This window comes from Pempheris klunzingeri, chromosome 3 (assembly GCF_042242105.1).
Source record: "Pempheris klunzingeri isolate RE-2024b chromosome 3, fPemKlu1.hap1, whole genome shotgun sequence".
In the NCBI taxonomy this organism is placed as follows: domain Eukaryota; kingdom Metazoa; phylum Chordata; class Actinopteri; order Acropomatiformes; family Pempheridae; genus Pempheris; species Pempheris klunzingeri.
Window position 1 is genome coordinate 21,031,731 of NC_092014.1, and position 15,133 is coordinate 21,046,863.

General features: G+C 43.2%; 1 protein-coding gene across 1 annotated transcript; it reads left to right on the forward strand.

The window, feature by feature from the left end:
• The first annotated feature begins 872 nt into the window (after positions 1-872).
• On the forward strand, positions 873-10,957 carry epn3b (epsin 3b). The gene is made up of 11 exons (XM_070828358.1): positions 873-974; positions 1,232-1,390; positions 2,345-2,428; positions 2,905-3,202; positions 4,246-4,364; positions 5,150-5,236; positions 8,768-8,891; positions 9,055-9,225; positions 9,328-9,423; positions 10,262-10,555; positions 10,659-10,957. The coding sequence occupies exons 1-11, from the start codon at positions 906-908 to the stop codon at positions 10,955-10,957; spliced, it is 1,800 nt and encodes a 599-aa protein (XP_070684459.1). The 5' UTR covers positions 873-905.
• Positions 10,958-15,133: the final 4,176 nt, after the last annotated feature.

The window sequence follows — 15,133 nt, forward strand, 5'->3', positions numbered from 1 at the left end:
TGTTGGCCTGAATAAAATAAGCTATCAAGAAGCTCCATCAGACACCTGAGTGCCAAAGCTTTTGTATGACCTACTTCCTGCGTGGTAGCACTACCAGACTCTACCATCAGTCATCGTTGACACTGCTCAGTTTTTTCATACTGATGTTTTCATAGTGACGAAATAAATCTGCTTTACATGCACACACGCTAAACTAAGATGGTGAACATGATAAACATTAGAACATCATTATGAGTTAGAAATTATAGCCAAAAGAACTCCAGAACCTGCCTGAAAAGCGTCACATTTTTATGCTTTCTTCAGTATCAAAGTACTCCAGTGACAGTTGTCTGTACATCCTCGGGTACACTGCAAAGAGGAAGTGCCAACAGATAATTCGGCATACTTTTAAAGGTCGCAGTTTGCCAAAATCTAAATGAATGTAGAGTAAAAAATGGGCCATGTTGTAGCCCTCAGTATTTCACAATGAATCCATAGCAACATTATGCTTACTGTTCCCAAAGCAACATGGCAACCGTAGTTCCAAATATTACAGAGGCTCAGAGAGTCCCATTGACAGTGTGAGGCCTGATGTCACTTTGAAACACCCTGATCTAGTCTAAGCATTTCTAGCTGATGATGGCTGCTATCATTCTTTTAATACTGATGAAATCAGTATTAAAAGAATGATAATTACATTAAGTTACTTCTAGACTGTACTTTCTGTCATACAGTTGTCTCTCTGTCTTCCTCACAGGGGCGTCCTGTAACTCCTGACAGAGAAGAGGAGCCTTCATTGCCATAGCTACCGCTCCTCTCCTCTCCTCTCCTCCCCCAGTCCACATTCTCCCTTTCACCCCCTCTTTTACCTGTTGAGCGTTTGTTTTTCACTTTCTATCCCTCCACATCCTCCATCCCCTGTCACCATGACAACCTCAGCCCTGCGCCGGCAGGTGAAGAATATTGTTCACAACTATTCTGAAGCGGAGATCAAGGTATTACAAATGAAATGCCTGTCATTGAGGTGCAAGAGCTTTCATGTGTTAGACTTTGAGGACTCTTTTAAATTAACTTCTGATCTTGAGTCATGTCCCATCAAAGAGCACAAAACTCTCTGTTGCCGCTTATTTCTTGACTCGGAACTTCTCTGTGATGAATATGCTTTGACACTTGTAATCTTTCACTTTTCTGTGCATGAAGTGTAAATATGAGAAGAAATGGATCTCATTGTTCCTCTGCTGGTGACGTGTAGGTTCGTGAAGCCACCTCAAACGATCCATGGGGCCCGTCCTCGTCTCTCATGTCAGAGATCGCCGACTTGACCTTCAATGTGGTGGCGTTTGCTGAGGTCATGGGCATGGTGTGGAAACGTCTCAACGACAGCGGCAAGAACTGGAGGCACGTCTACAAGGTGACACAGGTTTTCTGTCAGATTTTATAAATTCTCTCTGTATATGTGTTTCTCTTTCTTTCTTCTTCCCTCTTACCTTTCCCGTCCTTAATAATCTATTTACTTGTCTTCTATCTCTACACAAACACACTTCACCTTCACAGTTCTGTCTACTGCTGCCTGTTCTTTTGACCCTCTCTGGCCCTGTCCTCCAGCTCCATCCTTTGCTCACGTTTGTCTCAAGATCTGCAAATTTAATTAAGTTTTGGGGAAGTACTAGCGGGATGGTCGATGGGTTGGTCAGTCCACCACTTGGATCCAGACTGAGATTGCTTGACAACTATTGGATGGATTGACGTGGGATTTTGTGCAGATATTCATGGTCCACAGAGGATGAGCCCTGATGACTTTGGTGATTCCCTGACTTTTCCTCCAGCACCGCTGTGAGATTGACATTTATTGTTCTGAGTGAAATATCTTGACAACTATTACATGGATTGCCATTAAAATTACAACAGATATTCAAAGTCCCCAGAGGATGCATTCCAATGACGCTGACCTCCCCTGACCGTTAACTTGTCAAAATCATTTTTGTCCAGTACTTCTACATACTTACAAAACTAATGACATTCTCATCAACCTCAATAGCACTGTGTTCACTGCTAATTAGCAAATGTTAGCATGCTAACAACAAAAGCGAACACGGTGGGCATGGTAAACATAACACCTGCTAAACATCTAAGCATGTTAGCATGCTGACATTAGCATTTAGCTCAAGCACAGCCTCACTAGCATGGCCACAGAGTCTTAGTCTTGCTGTGCCATTCTTTCATATAACCATCTCATTGCACTTATCCCTACACTGTACTTCTGTTATTCAATATGTATGTGTTTGTTTTATGACTAGAATGTGTAGAAAAGAGATGTAAGGAACTACTAGAGAGTGTCAGTGAGGTAATCAGGCTTTGCCTCCAGGCCCTGACTCTGTTGGATTACCTGCTGAAGACGGGATCAGAGAGGGTGGCCCAGCAGTGCCGCGAGAACGCATTCACTATTCAGGTACTGGTCTGCAAGCAAAGAACAACCTCAGTCATCTGAGCTTCTGAGAATTAGACCTGGTTTGCTGTTTATTGTTCATTGGAATAGCAATTAGCTGTTACTTTGGCAATCACTACTCTTCCTGAAGTCCATGCTTAACAAGATATACTACGATCAGCGAAAGTTTAGATTATTGATATAAGATTGATTAGGGGATTGATTAAATTAGCATTTGGATGACTTAAAAATATAAGAATACAGGCATTAACATTTAAAAAAAAAGCGGGCAAACTATCCTTTCCTAATAAATTCCCTGAATATATTTATTTAGATTTTGTTTTCTGGTCAAACTACAATATCATTACATTCCTGAAGATCCGATAATTGAGCATCTTCTTTAGCAACAACTTGAATTTTACAGTTCTTTTAAACGTTCGTGTTGATCTCCAAAAGACCATGAAAATGTGTATTTGTCTGTTTGTCTATGGATGGTTCAGACACTGCGGGACTTCCAGTACGTGGACCGCGATGGCAGAGACCAGGGGGCCAACGTGAGAGAAAAAGCACGCCAGCTGGTGTGTCTCCTCCGGGACGAGGATCGACTCCGCCAGGAGAGGAGTCAAGCTCTGAAGACCAAGGAGCGAATGGCTGGGGGGGGCAGCGGAGGGGGCGGCGGTGTGTACGGAGGCATACCCCCATCTTACCATCCAGGCAGGCGAACAAGCCAGCCCAGCATGGCGGTGCTGTATGGGGAGGAGTTCAGCCGCTCCAGAGGCTCTCCATCCTCCTTTAACTGTGAGTGTTGTGATTATTTCAACCTGCAATAACTGATTTCTTTTTAGGGAAATATCTGAGCTGCCTTCTTCTTTAGCTGCCACAGGCTGTATTGTGTTCACCAGTTACTCATTAACTATGTCTGCCTGCTGCTGATCACAGTACAGTGGGTTTTTTAATAGCCCCACTTGTGACCGCCTCATCTACTACATGGAAGACAGTCAAAAACCAGAGCACAGGAAAACCACCAAGTGTCACTCGTCCAATTAGGTATCCTAGCACACTGCCCTCATTGTGGTGTGCTAACATTTGCCGCCAAAGCCGGAGAGCCAGAAATATGCACTGGTACTCGCCGGTTGGTGAGGATGTAACGGCCACAAGGGGCAACAGTGACTCCATTCACCTCTCTTTTTCTGAAGTGTTTACTATCTGTGTTTTTTGGTTTAACAAGACTTTTAATGTTTCACCGCCCCACCTCCAAGAGCAGCACACAGCTGCTTTTCAATGGGACCTCCTGGGACAGTGTCCCATGCAGTGGATGAGAACGGGGCAAAGGGTTTTTAGAGCTTTTAAGCTGAAAACAGCTGCCTGCAGAGTAGTGAGAGTGAACCAAAACAATAAAAGTTGTGGACCAGACAGCTAAACACTGAACTGGCTCTGACAAAAAACTCTTTAAAGCCAAGCACAACTGTATATTCAGTTGATACTTCTCACCACGAGTGACCCCTCTCGCATTGTTTTCACATTATCATTTGATGCATTGTCATTATCCAAACATTATAGCCGCTTTAAAGTCTGAACTTATGTGGAGCACAGGCCGGCTTTTATGCTTTTATATGTAGGCTATTGGTGAATAAATGAGTGAAGCATTAAAAATACACACTTGCATTGCGGCTGATCCCTGATGAGATGCATTTTGTGCTGTAGCCCAGCACTTTGGACAATCCACCACATAGATAATCAATACTGCAGCGTAGGCCTGAAAATATTCAAATCAGCCCCACACCTCCTGTGCTCCTTGTCTCGTGCTACTCACATGTCAATCTGACTCGTTCCCTCTGCAGCCTCGTCCTCGTCTCCTCGTGCCGCCTCAGACCTGGAGCAGGCTCGACCTCAGACCAGCGGCGAGGAGGAGCTCCAGCTCCAGCTGGCCTTAGCCATGAGCAGGGAGGAGAGTCAGAAGGTAAAACAGCACGCGTACGCACACTATCAAGCACACATATGATAATGTGTTATGTCCCTGAGCTCCTCTAGTGTGGCAGCACACCCTCCCTCCACGCACACACACACATGCACACACACGCTCTCGTCCTCATGTCTCATCGCCTCTTGACGATTCCAAGAATGAAAATTTTGTTACAAACATTCTGAATATTCGCCCACCTTCATCAAGGCAGCCCTTCCTTCCCCTGTTACCATAGAGATGGATGAAGACACACAACTACAGATTTAAGCCAAAAGCAGCCTAAGCAGGTACACACACACTCACACACACACACAAATACGCACACACACAAACACAAACACACTTCACTCCTTAACATTCAGTGTGAAAGCTTTAACCCTGCAGGGTGTGTCTGTGTGTGTATTTGATGATATGGCTCTTCAAAATCCATTTCTGTGGTCATCTAACGACTTTCTCCCTAACTTTCTCCTAGTTTGCACCTTTCAAGGACTGCTGTATGACCCACTGGCTTTTCAGCTGTTCAGCTTTGGTTAAATGTTTAAACTTCACCACATTCTTTCTCTCTGCTTTGCTCTAATCCACCGTCTGCTCTGAACTAAATATTTCAACAGAACAAAACAGCCACCAGTGCCGCCTTCTTTTTGCTGGGCCATTACCAAAGACTGTATTACACTAATGCTGGTGTGTGTGTGTGTGTGTGTGTGTGTGTGTGTGTGTGTGTGTGCATCCACGCTCATTGCCGTGGCGATAATGTTGATGATGTCACAATGCCGCCCCTGCAGGAGCAGTGCTGTCGCCAAGGAGACGAGTCTCTGTTACAGAAGGCCCTGGATGAGAGCAGGAGAGAGAGCCAGTCGGCGACACAGGAGGTGAGTTTAAAAATGTGTGTGTGTGTGTGTGTTTGCTGTACAGTATGTGTGTAGGTGCATACATGCTACCTGAGTGTGTATTTGCTTGAAGAGGTGGGCAGTTGTAGGTGGTTGTTGGCAGGCATTTAGAGAATGAAGTGGAGTTTATAGTGCGGACTGTGGGACGGGGAGGGAAACGAGACAAAAAGACATAGATCAGCATAATGAGGGAGGTTTGAGAGAGTAACACTAGAGAGCTGAGAGAGGAGAAAGAGGTGTCTGCTGAATGATAATGACTTTGTCTTGTCTAACCTTGAGCTCAGCATGACATTTCCCTGAAAGCATACTCCTTATCTCGTAGCACACCAGCTCCTTTACTCATTGGCCTGTCAGAGGGCCTATCCGAGTCACCGGTTGTCTTATGTAAAGGTCCCAGTGGCTTGTAATTGGTTATATTGTGTTGCTTATTGTGGATATCAGGTGCCCCTAAAAGCATGGACGTAAAACACTGGGAAAAAAAACAAAAACATTAAAAATGAGCTTCTCTGACTGATGTAATTCCTGACGCACTCACAAGGTCAGATGCCCGTCATGGATCACCATGTCATGACATCATCACACACACTTTGAAATGATATTTAACTTTAGGACTTTTATGTGTAGCAAGATTACATTCTTAATATAGATCCCCTAAAGGAGAACTACAGTATTTTTTAAACCTGGGCCCTATTTGTACTGACTGTGTCTGACTGACTAAGAGGTACAAATAGTTTTGGAATAGGTCCAGTAGAAGTGCTTGTTTTTGAGGATAAAACAACCTATCTCTGACAAAAAGGTCTATCTCTGTAGGGAACTTTCCTCAATGTTGTCAGACATTGAACCACAAACAGCTGTTGAATCGCTCTCTTCAAAGCCACCAGACTCCATTGACAGAAACAGTCATTTTAACTCGCAAAACACAGTACATTGTGTGATGTTGGTGTTTTAACCTTTTCATGCATAGAGGTCACTACAGTGTGTTTTCTTGTATATGCATGAGTTTTGATTGCATAGTTGCACATCAGCCACTACAGTGGATGCTACTGCATCATCTCATACACTGTTACCCAGTGCCAAGCCATTGCAAGTGAAAAAAAAAGAGAGTGAAACCAAGATGGTCAACAAACAGCCAGAAACACCAAGTTGCTCATTTTTTTCAGTTCAAACCTTTTATAAAAAGAAACTGTTGCAGGTAAGAAAAATATGGTGACATCAAGTAACATCTAAGGAGTCATGCAATTGCTAAATTTTCCAAGGATTGATTTTATATTGGGAGGAAATTATGATTAATCACATGTCCACTGAATTGTACATCATGCATCACTAGCTATATTTCAACTACTGGACATGCAAATATATCTTTATAAGATCTGGGTTGAAAAAGAAAAAGTTCATATCTTGTTTTTCATGCCTAAAGATGAAAAAAAACACTTAGTAAAAAAGATCCTGACTGAGGTCATAATTCATGAATGAAAGGGTTAAAGAGTTAGTTTGGATCCAAAATGGCTCTTTAAAACAATAGTAACACAAGTAACACAGTAACAAAAACGCACAAGGCAACAGTAGACCAGCAACTTCCATATTCTGCAAAGTAAAATCAGTGTTTTTGTCAATGGAGTCTGGTGGCTTTGAAGAGAGTGATTTTATTGTTTAACAAAAAGGTCTTTTTCTCTCCTTTACATACTGTTGTCAGACGTACTTTGATTGGGCGCAGTTGCCTCAAAGGATCTATTGCAGCCTGTTTTGTTTTGCCCCTTTTAATCATTTAGACAACAAAGATATGCATGTACAAATGTTTAAGAAATGATATAAGACAAACAAAAACAAAAATATAAAAATACTGCAATTGCCATATAGATTCTCAATTACTTTTTTCACTTCTTTGTACCTCTGCCAATGAGGTTATGGACATATTGTAGAAAGTAGTAGAAATACATTCAGACAAATATTTTGGTTCTGCTTTCAAATTTGCATATCATAGAAAAGTGGACTCCTGGCGTTGGCGGAGGACTGCACCCTCTGAGCACCTTTCTAGTTAAACACACTGTTTTTGATGAGATATGAGTGATAGTAAGTTTTAGAAGCAGATTAATTGAATAGAAACGCAAGGACTGCTCTCCTTTAAGAAGTTTAGAGTTATTTGTAGCTGAATGTCGAGTTGCGCGATCCAAAAAGGGTAGAAGAGAGATAATATACTGTATGTGGTGATATGTGGAGGCTGCCATTAAATGGTGTATTTGGATCTATTGTTTCTGTCTAAATTAGTTTGTTGATTTAAACCCAGTTGACACGTCATCACAATGCACATACGGTCTGTAGTACTTTGCAATTCGAAAGGGTTTTACGATCAATAATACCCTCACATGATAACGTCATCCTCACATACGTTAACATATAGTGTGTGATAAATGAAATCTATTTTCTTGTGAAATTTTTGTTTGTGTTTAAATAACCAAAAGGCTGAGAACTGATAAATCAGGACGGCGGCTGCTGCAAATTTGGGTGTCAAAGTGTTTTCACCATGTGCAGAGCATCTTAAACCGTGAACGAAGCGCTGCCAGCAGACTGCACTGCTGTCCACGCTGCGGTGAGATGCTGCTCTGCCAGCTGATGCAGAATGATCTGAACAGCCCACATGCAGCCGGGAAAACCGCTTGCGAATTTCCTCAAGCACTTTTCACCGCATTACGTCATGTTACATCATTGACAGCATGCACACAATACCAGGCAAAAAGATAAAGCAGGCCTGTAAAGTATATCAAAACATCAGTGCTACCTAGTAGTGGCTCTCTGTTAGATTAATTAATCAGACTCTACAATAACAAACCAGCGGATTATTACAGCTCACAAGGACACTTAAAAATGCTCCCATTGTTATTGTTTGCATTTTCAGTGGATTGACAAACATGAGTAATTGTGGATATTCATTCTAAACAGAAACAGCAGTTTTTAACCCTTTCTTGGTAATACAAAGAGCACTGCCAGTGTGAGTAAATTGCCACTATTCTGGCAAAATCATGCGTCCTTGAAACATCAACTTTTCAACCTTTGTGGCTTAGTGTTTTTTTTGTGTTTGTTTTGTAGTTAAAGACTTTTCTCAACCCATAAAGAAACTCAGTCCTTCAGTGTAGTATTGAAAAAAAATAAATGACCACATTCAGAGATGCACGGTTCCCATTGGACAATGGTGGTTGAAGTTTTAACTGGAAACGTTTCACCGTAGTATCGTCTTCTGTTTGAATCACAAACATTTACAAAACTAATTCTGTCTCAGCTGCTTCACTGAACAGAGATCTGCCAAGCTAAATGTTTAAACAGTGTTTTAAAGTAATTGTCACACGTATCACGCAATCACAGTCTTCATACTGTCCTCCACAGATCTCCTCGCGGTTGGATACGTTTTGTCTGGCTCTGATTAAGAGCTTTGCTTGGTTAAAAAAACCCATCTTGTAACGCAAACCTGAGAATGTTTAGCACAGATTTACAGAGAGTTTTTTTTTGCTCCCTCTGCAGTCAGCCATGCTGGACCTGGTGGACATATTTGGCCCCTCATCTGAGGCCCCAGCGCCGCCCACTGACCCTTGGAACTCGGCCCAACCCACCTGCAATGCTACCTCTGACCCCTGGGACTCTGTAGGTGGGTAGCTCATCACAGACGCACCTGCACCTACACATACACACACATACACAAGGCCAGTATGACGCAAGACCTTCTGTGCCATCTCTGCATCTTCGAATTCTGCAAGTTGGTGTGTTTTTAACGCTTCACACTTGTGTTTTTCATCTGTCTGTCTTCACAGCGGTCCACTCCAGCACTCCTGTTATTGGTAGCCCTTGGACGGCCCCTCCCTCATCCTCCACCACGTCCAATCCTTGGGCTCCGTGCCCCAACTCGAGCAAAGACCCCTGGGAGGCAGCGCCCGTCTCCTCCAGCCCTGTCGATCACGAGTGGGACAGCCCAACAGACGGAGGTACCTCTCAGAGACAACGGCCTCACCAAAATACACACACATTTTAGTTTTCGATTTTTGTCCAAATAGTTAAGATTGTGCACTTTCCAATTTGGCATGCAGATGGTGATGGGGCAGATCCGTTTGCCGCACAGGAAGAGGAGAAGCCTAAACAAGAGGTTCCTCAAGTGTCCTCTCCTCAAACTGCTAGTCCCACAGGTAGTGTAGTACAGACAGACAACAGTATTGGATTTACTGTGCATCGGGATCTTACAGAAGTAATAAATCTATGGAAAGAAAAAAGTCTAGCTCTCGCATGAGCCCACAGACAACTGGTACCCTTATAGTGCATACAGCTTACTGTCTATATACACACAACCAAAGTGGTGGTGATTTATTGATTCAAAATTAACATGTTTTGTAATGCAATGCATTAAATGTTCCAGGGATGGACACAGTGACACGAACACTTGTACAATATAATGTAATCTAGTACAACAGCGCTGTAACAAATGCCTATATTACCTTTGTTGAGCTAATAATTTTATTTAAAACTGGTTCTCAGTAAAAACATAGAGTTTGTTGTATTTGAGAGCATTAAAGTGGTTGAACATAATAACAAGAACACTTTACAATAGTGGCACAACACCACACCGAACCAGTCCTAACAAAAGCGGAACATTATAAGCTTCTCAGAGGTGGTTAGTTTACGACTACTGTTGCATTAAAATGTGCAGGAAGGAGTCCTTGATGCATTCACTTGCGACCACTTATCCTATACAGATGTGGGAGAAATTGAAAAGAAAAAACCTGAATAATGAATGAAAAAACATGATAAATTCATAAGCTTCCTTGCAGGGTACGGGGTGGGGGGGGGTCCCTAAATGGTTTTAAAATGATGTGAATAACAGACTATGGCTTTCCCAGTCACCAGATTTAGAGCTAGTTGAGATAAGGAGGGAGACCTCATCAAAACCACCCAATGAGGGGATATGTTCTGGAAGAAAGCTGCTCACTCCTCCAGTGGAGTTACTATTGTTTCACTTTCCTGATGCAGACGCTGAACTGTTCGGGGTAAAGGCAGACTCTGACCCGTTTGCTGCGGCAGATTCCAACCCAGATCCATTCGGGGCCAACCCTCCGGTGAAACCCCAGGTGAATGGACGAGAGTCGGCCAGCCCAGAGATGTTCGACCTGTCGCGGCTTGCGCCCCCACTCAGCGCCCCGCCTACACGTGTGTGTCGAACCCCTGAGGCCTTCCTGGGACCTACGGGGGCCTCGTTGGTCAATCTAGACGCTCTGATACCTCCCAACCCCCCTAGCAAGATGCACAACAACCCCTTCCTCTCAGGTAACAAACAGCTATTCAAGAACTCACCCTCTGTACGGACAAAAAAAACATTATTTTCATGTTGTTGAAAAGTTTTTTCACATGCCCAATTCTGTCTTCTCAGGTCTGAGTGCTCCATCTCCCACCAACCCCTTCCACTGCGACCAGCCCCGCCTCACCCTCAACCAAATGCGACCATCCTCCACATCCCCACTGCCGCCCCACATGCTCTCCTACAGCCCGTCGTTGCCCCTCCCTCTGCCCCACCATCCACCCATTATCCCCTCCTCTCTCACACAACCCCCTGCGGGACTCCTGGATCTCCCCTCCAACCTCCCGCAGCCCCTGCTGCCCCTTTCTCCGCGACCGGCGCCTCGCACTCAGTCACAGACACAGACACACAGCCACAACCCCTTCCTCTGAGACGCCCGCATCTGGTTTGCAGAGGGAAGCGACAGAATTGACTCTTTTTGGATCAACTACAGTGAGACTAGTTTAAATGAGCCCGAACTGGACTGCGGATCGGATCCCGGTCTGATGTCATTGTGCACACTTGAAGCGGATCAATCTCGGAGTGGATGTATTAGTGTCCCTGAAAAGACACAACAGCTGCTATATAACCTGAACTCTTGAAGAAAGGTAACTCACACACACATATGCACTCAGGCGCACTTAAGGGTGCATAGACACAAACATGCACACACCACCAAACTAACAGGGTGTATCTCAGCAGTCCCCTCAATGCCTTTTCCCCCCCATCAACAGATACAACTCCGAGCACCCTTTGACCACAGAGAACTGTTCCCTTAGAGGATTGGGATGAAGCCACATACTTTGATTGTCCACTAAGATTCACAAGGATCCTTACAGCTGCTGCTTCACCGACAAAAGCATGAATGCATCCCACCCCAGAGACTCCAAACTATTCTATTCTGCACCTGAGATGAGTTCTTCAAATAAATCCTGTTTTTTTTCTGATGAGTCAACAGTATCTTGAGCTTTATTGGCACAATTGAATCACTGGAAAAGGCCCAAAGGTGTGTTCCTGTAACATTCAAGGCAGCACTGTTCAAGAACTAGTTGACTCAGGGAGTCCTCCCTACATATACGTGGTGATATCTTTTTTGCATTGCCTTGTTACCTTGCAAGCTCAATAGCATCTGGCCCTAAGTTAGTTACGTTATCTGTCCTTTAAGGCCAGAAGCCCCTAAAGGATCCAGATAGATTAAAAACTGGACTAAACCAGCCTAAGCTAGACTTTCCTGTCTCAAGCTGGACCTAAACTGATCAGTGATTGTACCCTATCGGACCCGCGTGCCTGTCTCTACCGCTGACCCACAATGCATTTCTGGATTGGTTGATATTGGCGCCATTGAGGAGGACCTCAGGGAGACCGCTCTGTCCCTCCTCCAATGAGAATCAACCTTTAGCGAATGGAACCGCGTTTGTCCACAGAAAACACGACAGGGAGATCAGTGACTTTATTTCAGACGTGAGCGTAGACATGAGGGATGGAGAGATGAAGGAAATTATCCCAGATACACTGATGTGTAACTCCTCGGCTCCTCGTTCACTTCTGTTAGGAACAAAAGAATCCGACAAGGCGAGATGTTTGGTCATCACTGCACTGAACCTGGACTTGAATGAGAAATGCCTGCCTATAGATACACACAGGCTTAGTACATATGTATTTAACAGAATGATACCTATAAAGTAATATGGATATTATACCAATAAATGAATGGTGTTTGCATTACGATTACTGTGTTCATATGTGTAATTGAGTGATTATTCATTCATTTTATCATCAGTCACACAGCACACCTGTTCAACAAAAGTTACACTGTCTCACTTTTAATAATACATTTTGTTGTATTTTTAGCATTGTGTCCCCAAACTTCTTAAGCCAAACCAAACATCTTCGGTATGTGTAGCCAAGAAAGTAGCAAGCTGGTCAGCCCTGTCTGGCTCTTACACTGTGTGGGTCATAAAATAAGAGCCAGCCAGCAGTTTTTACATCATAATATGACAGTGATCTTCAGCCCTCAGGAAACTGTTCCCTTGCAGAGTCAGCAGATCCTGCAGACTCATCTCAAGATTAAGTGTCACTTGCTGTACTTTTTTTAACTAACAAAGGGTAATATATTTAAAAAATCAGGTAAACAGCATGTCAGCAATCAGCATGTATATATCCAATTACAGCGAATAATAATAATAATAATAATAATAATTTATCAGGAATATACATATACACAAATAAACATATTTAGTCCAAGGTTTGAGGGGAAAAGGTCCCATAAAGCTCCAAAAGCTTAATACTTTTTCGTTGTTTATTAAACTGAGTTACATAATTCAGTTTTAAGAGAACAGTTAAGATCTTGATCGATTGAATCGAATGCAAAACCTCGCAATGCCACTTGTAGTATGACCATTGCATTTATTTTACAATGAGGTGTGTACTGCATAGGCATGAGTTGGACCAACTTTTAAAAGCATATTTGGGTGTCTGAAATAAAATACTTCTTTAGCTTATTTACACATCCAGCAGTCATGGAGTAACATTATCCTCCATTTGAAGTTATGTTTCTGGCTACCTGATTAATATCCGTCCAATATTCTCCCTCTTTTAGCTCCACCTTTGGTCTCCACCAGCTCCTGAAGGAAATACCTGTCTCTCTGCCGGCTAAATACTCCGGCATGAAAGTGAACCAAAAAAATAAAGTTGCTGCCGGCCCAGGCAACTAAACAATGGGCTCAAGCTCACTGTAAAGCCAAAGGGAGCTGCAGATTGAAGCAATATTTCTCAGTGGGTTTCACATTGACATTTGCTACATTGTTAGTGTAAAAATGTCGATAATAGCCACTTTAAATACATTTTAGGCACAGAAGTACCCCCATAGTTATCATGTCAACATCCCTGAGAGGTTAGGACTGTAAGATCGCACTACCACAAACAGGTGAATACATTGAAAATCCTATTAAATGTTCGGATTGTCCTTCACCATTCATTGAGGAAGCCAGTCACAAACACACACGTGCACTAACACGTCAAACAGGGACCACAGCAGGGGTTTTAGTTGCGTGTTGGTGTTGAAGAGAGGATGGAGTTGATGTGATGAGTTTTTCCCAGAGACCACTAGATGGTAGTATTTACACTGTTTTTACTCCTGGGATACAATTACAAGTTCTGTAGTGCAGCTGACCAGCAGTCAGCAAACTTTAGGTGCCAAGCAGTAGTTCTGTAAACAGCAGCTATATCACAGACATTTCTGTAGAGGTGTTGCATTGTCACAGCTGACATCCAGCCATGTGTGTGCATGCTTTTTTAATCCAGCCAAACACACCAGCAGCTGATGATGAGCACACCTCACGTTCTCTGAAGTAAGAAAACTGATTAACACATTTAAATACTTTCACATCTAGCATTTCTTCTGAGCACCAAAGAGAAGTCCAGTATATTGTTAAAAAAAAGAAAGAAAAATACCTCAAACTGCTCTGAAGACATTTATTAAATCAGCAGATCAAACTGATGTTTTGACCATAGAACTTTCTGTGGACTTAAGTCTTGTTTCTAGGGGAAATGTTCATGGCAGGATGGCCAGTTGTTGCCCTTGACAAAGAACTGAAATGAGTGAAATACTGATATTGCCCACTGTGGCCGCTATCACTATGGAGCCATCCTCAGCTGTCAACATGCAGCGTGTCTCCTGTCTGTGTGTGTCTGCACGTGATAAATTAAAACGACCACAAACTCTCTCAAAAAGGTCAAACACGCACGATTCCCGAAGATAAACAAAATCCAATTATGCCCTTACTTCCAGACACACTCACACACTTCACTTCTCTTTAATGTCTGGCATTTCCGTCCAAACAAAATCAAGTGTAGTATGATCACTAATCCAAACAGCTGCAGTCTCTGCCTCCAGATACAGTAACTCAACTCGTGGGCACATCAGAAATGCAACAGCGCCATGTGGTGTTGATTTGGTGGAGGAAGGGAAGTGAATGGGCGTCAGTGACTGACTGTGAGAACAGTTGTGGGGGTGAGTGCAGAATATTTTCTATTGCAAAAGTATAACGGAGACCCTGTGGACCTGCGGCTCAACGAACTGGGCAAATTTCACAGCCAAAGGCAGAAATGACTCATTGGGACTCGTAACCTCAACCGAACCTCAACAATTGAAACTTCTGAATCATACAATTGTCTTTTAGTTAATTGTGCGCAGATGCCTCTAACTATCAATCTCTATTAGTCAGTGTTTCTAAAGAAAGTAACACACAAATGTAGTGAGGCCTTTGTTCGCTCTTTCCATAAGAACAAACAAGCATAAAGCCCTGACTGTCCTGTTTAGCAGGTGCATGTGTGTGTGCGTGCTGTTACATCTGTGCAGTCAGGCCAACTTTTCTCTTGATCCCATCCATCATGCATTCAAGCATGAGAGAATAATTCCTGATGTTGGCCCGGCTCTGTTGCCCCACCCCCCTCCACCCCAGAGCTGTTGTTCCTGGCCTGCAGTGAGGCATTCGTCCATTTTAAAGACATACTCAAAGTGATAAATTAAGCTTAGTCTGATTAAGATGCTGCTGCAATGTGGGAGC

Bases quoted from the DNA above. Each gene is read 5' to 3' on its own strand.
- epn3b (XM_070828358.1), top strand. From the start codon at position 906: ATGACAACCTCAGCCCTGCGCCGGCAGGTGAAGAATATTGTTCACAAC. The intron at 975-1,231 runs GTATTACAAATG...GGTGACGTGTAG, and splicing joins ATTCTGAAGCGGAGATCAAG to GTTCGTGAAGCCACCTCAAA. The intron at 9,226-9,327 runs GTACCTCTCAGA...TTTGGCATGCAG, and splicing joins GGACAGCCCAACAGACGGAG to ATGGTGATGGGGCAGATCCG.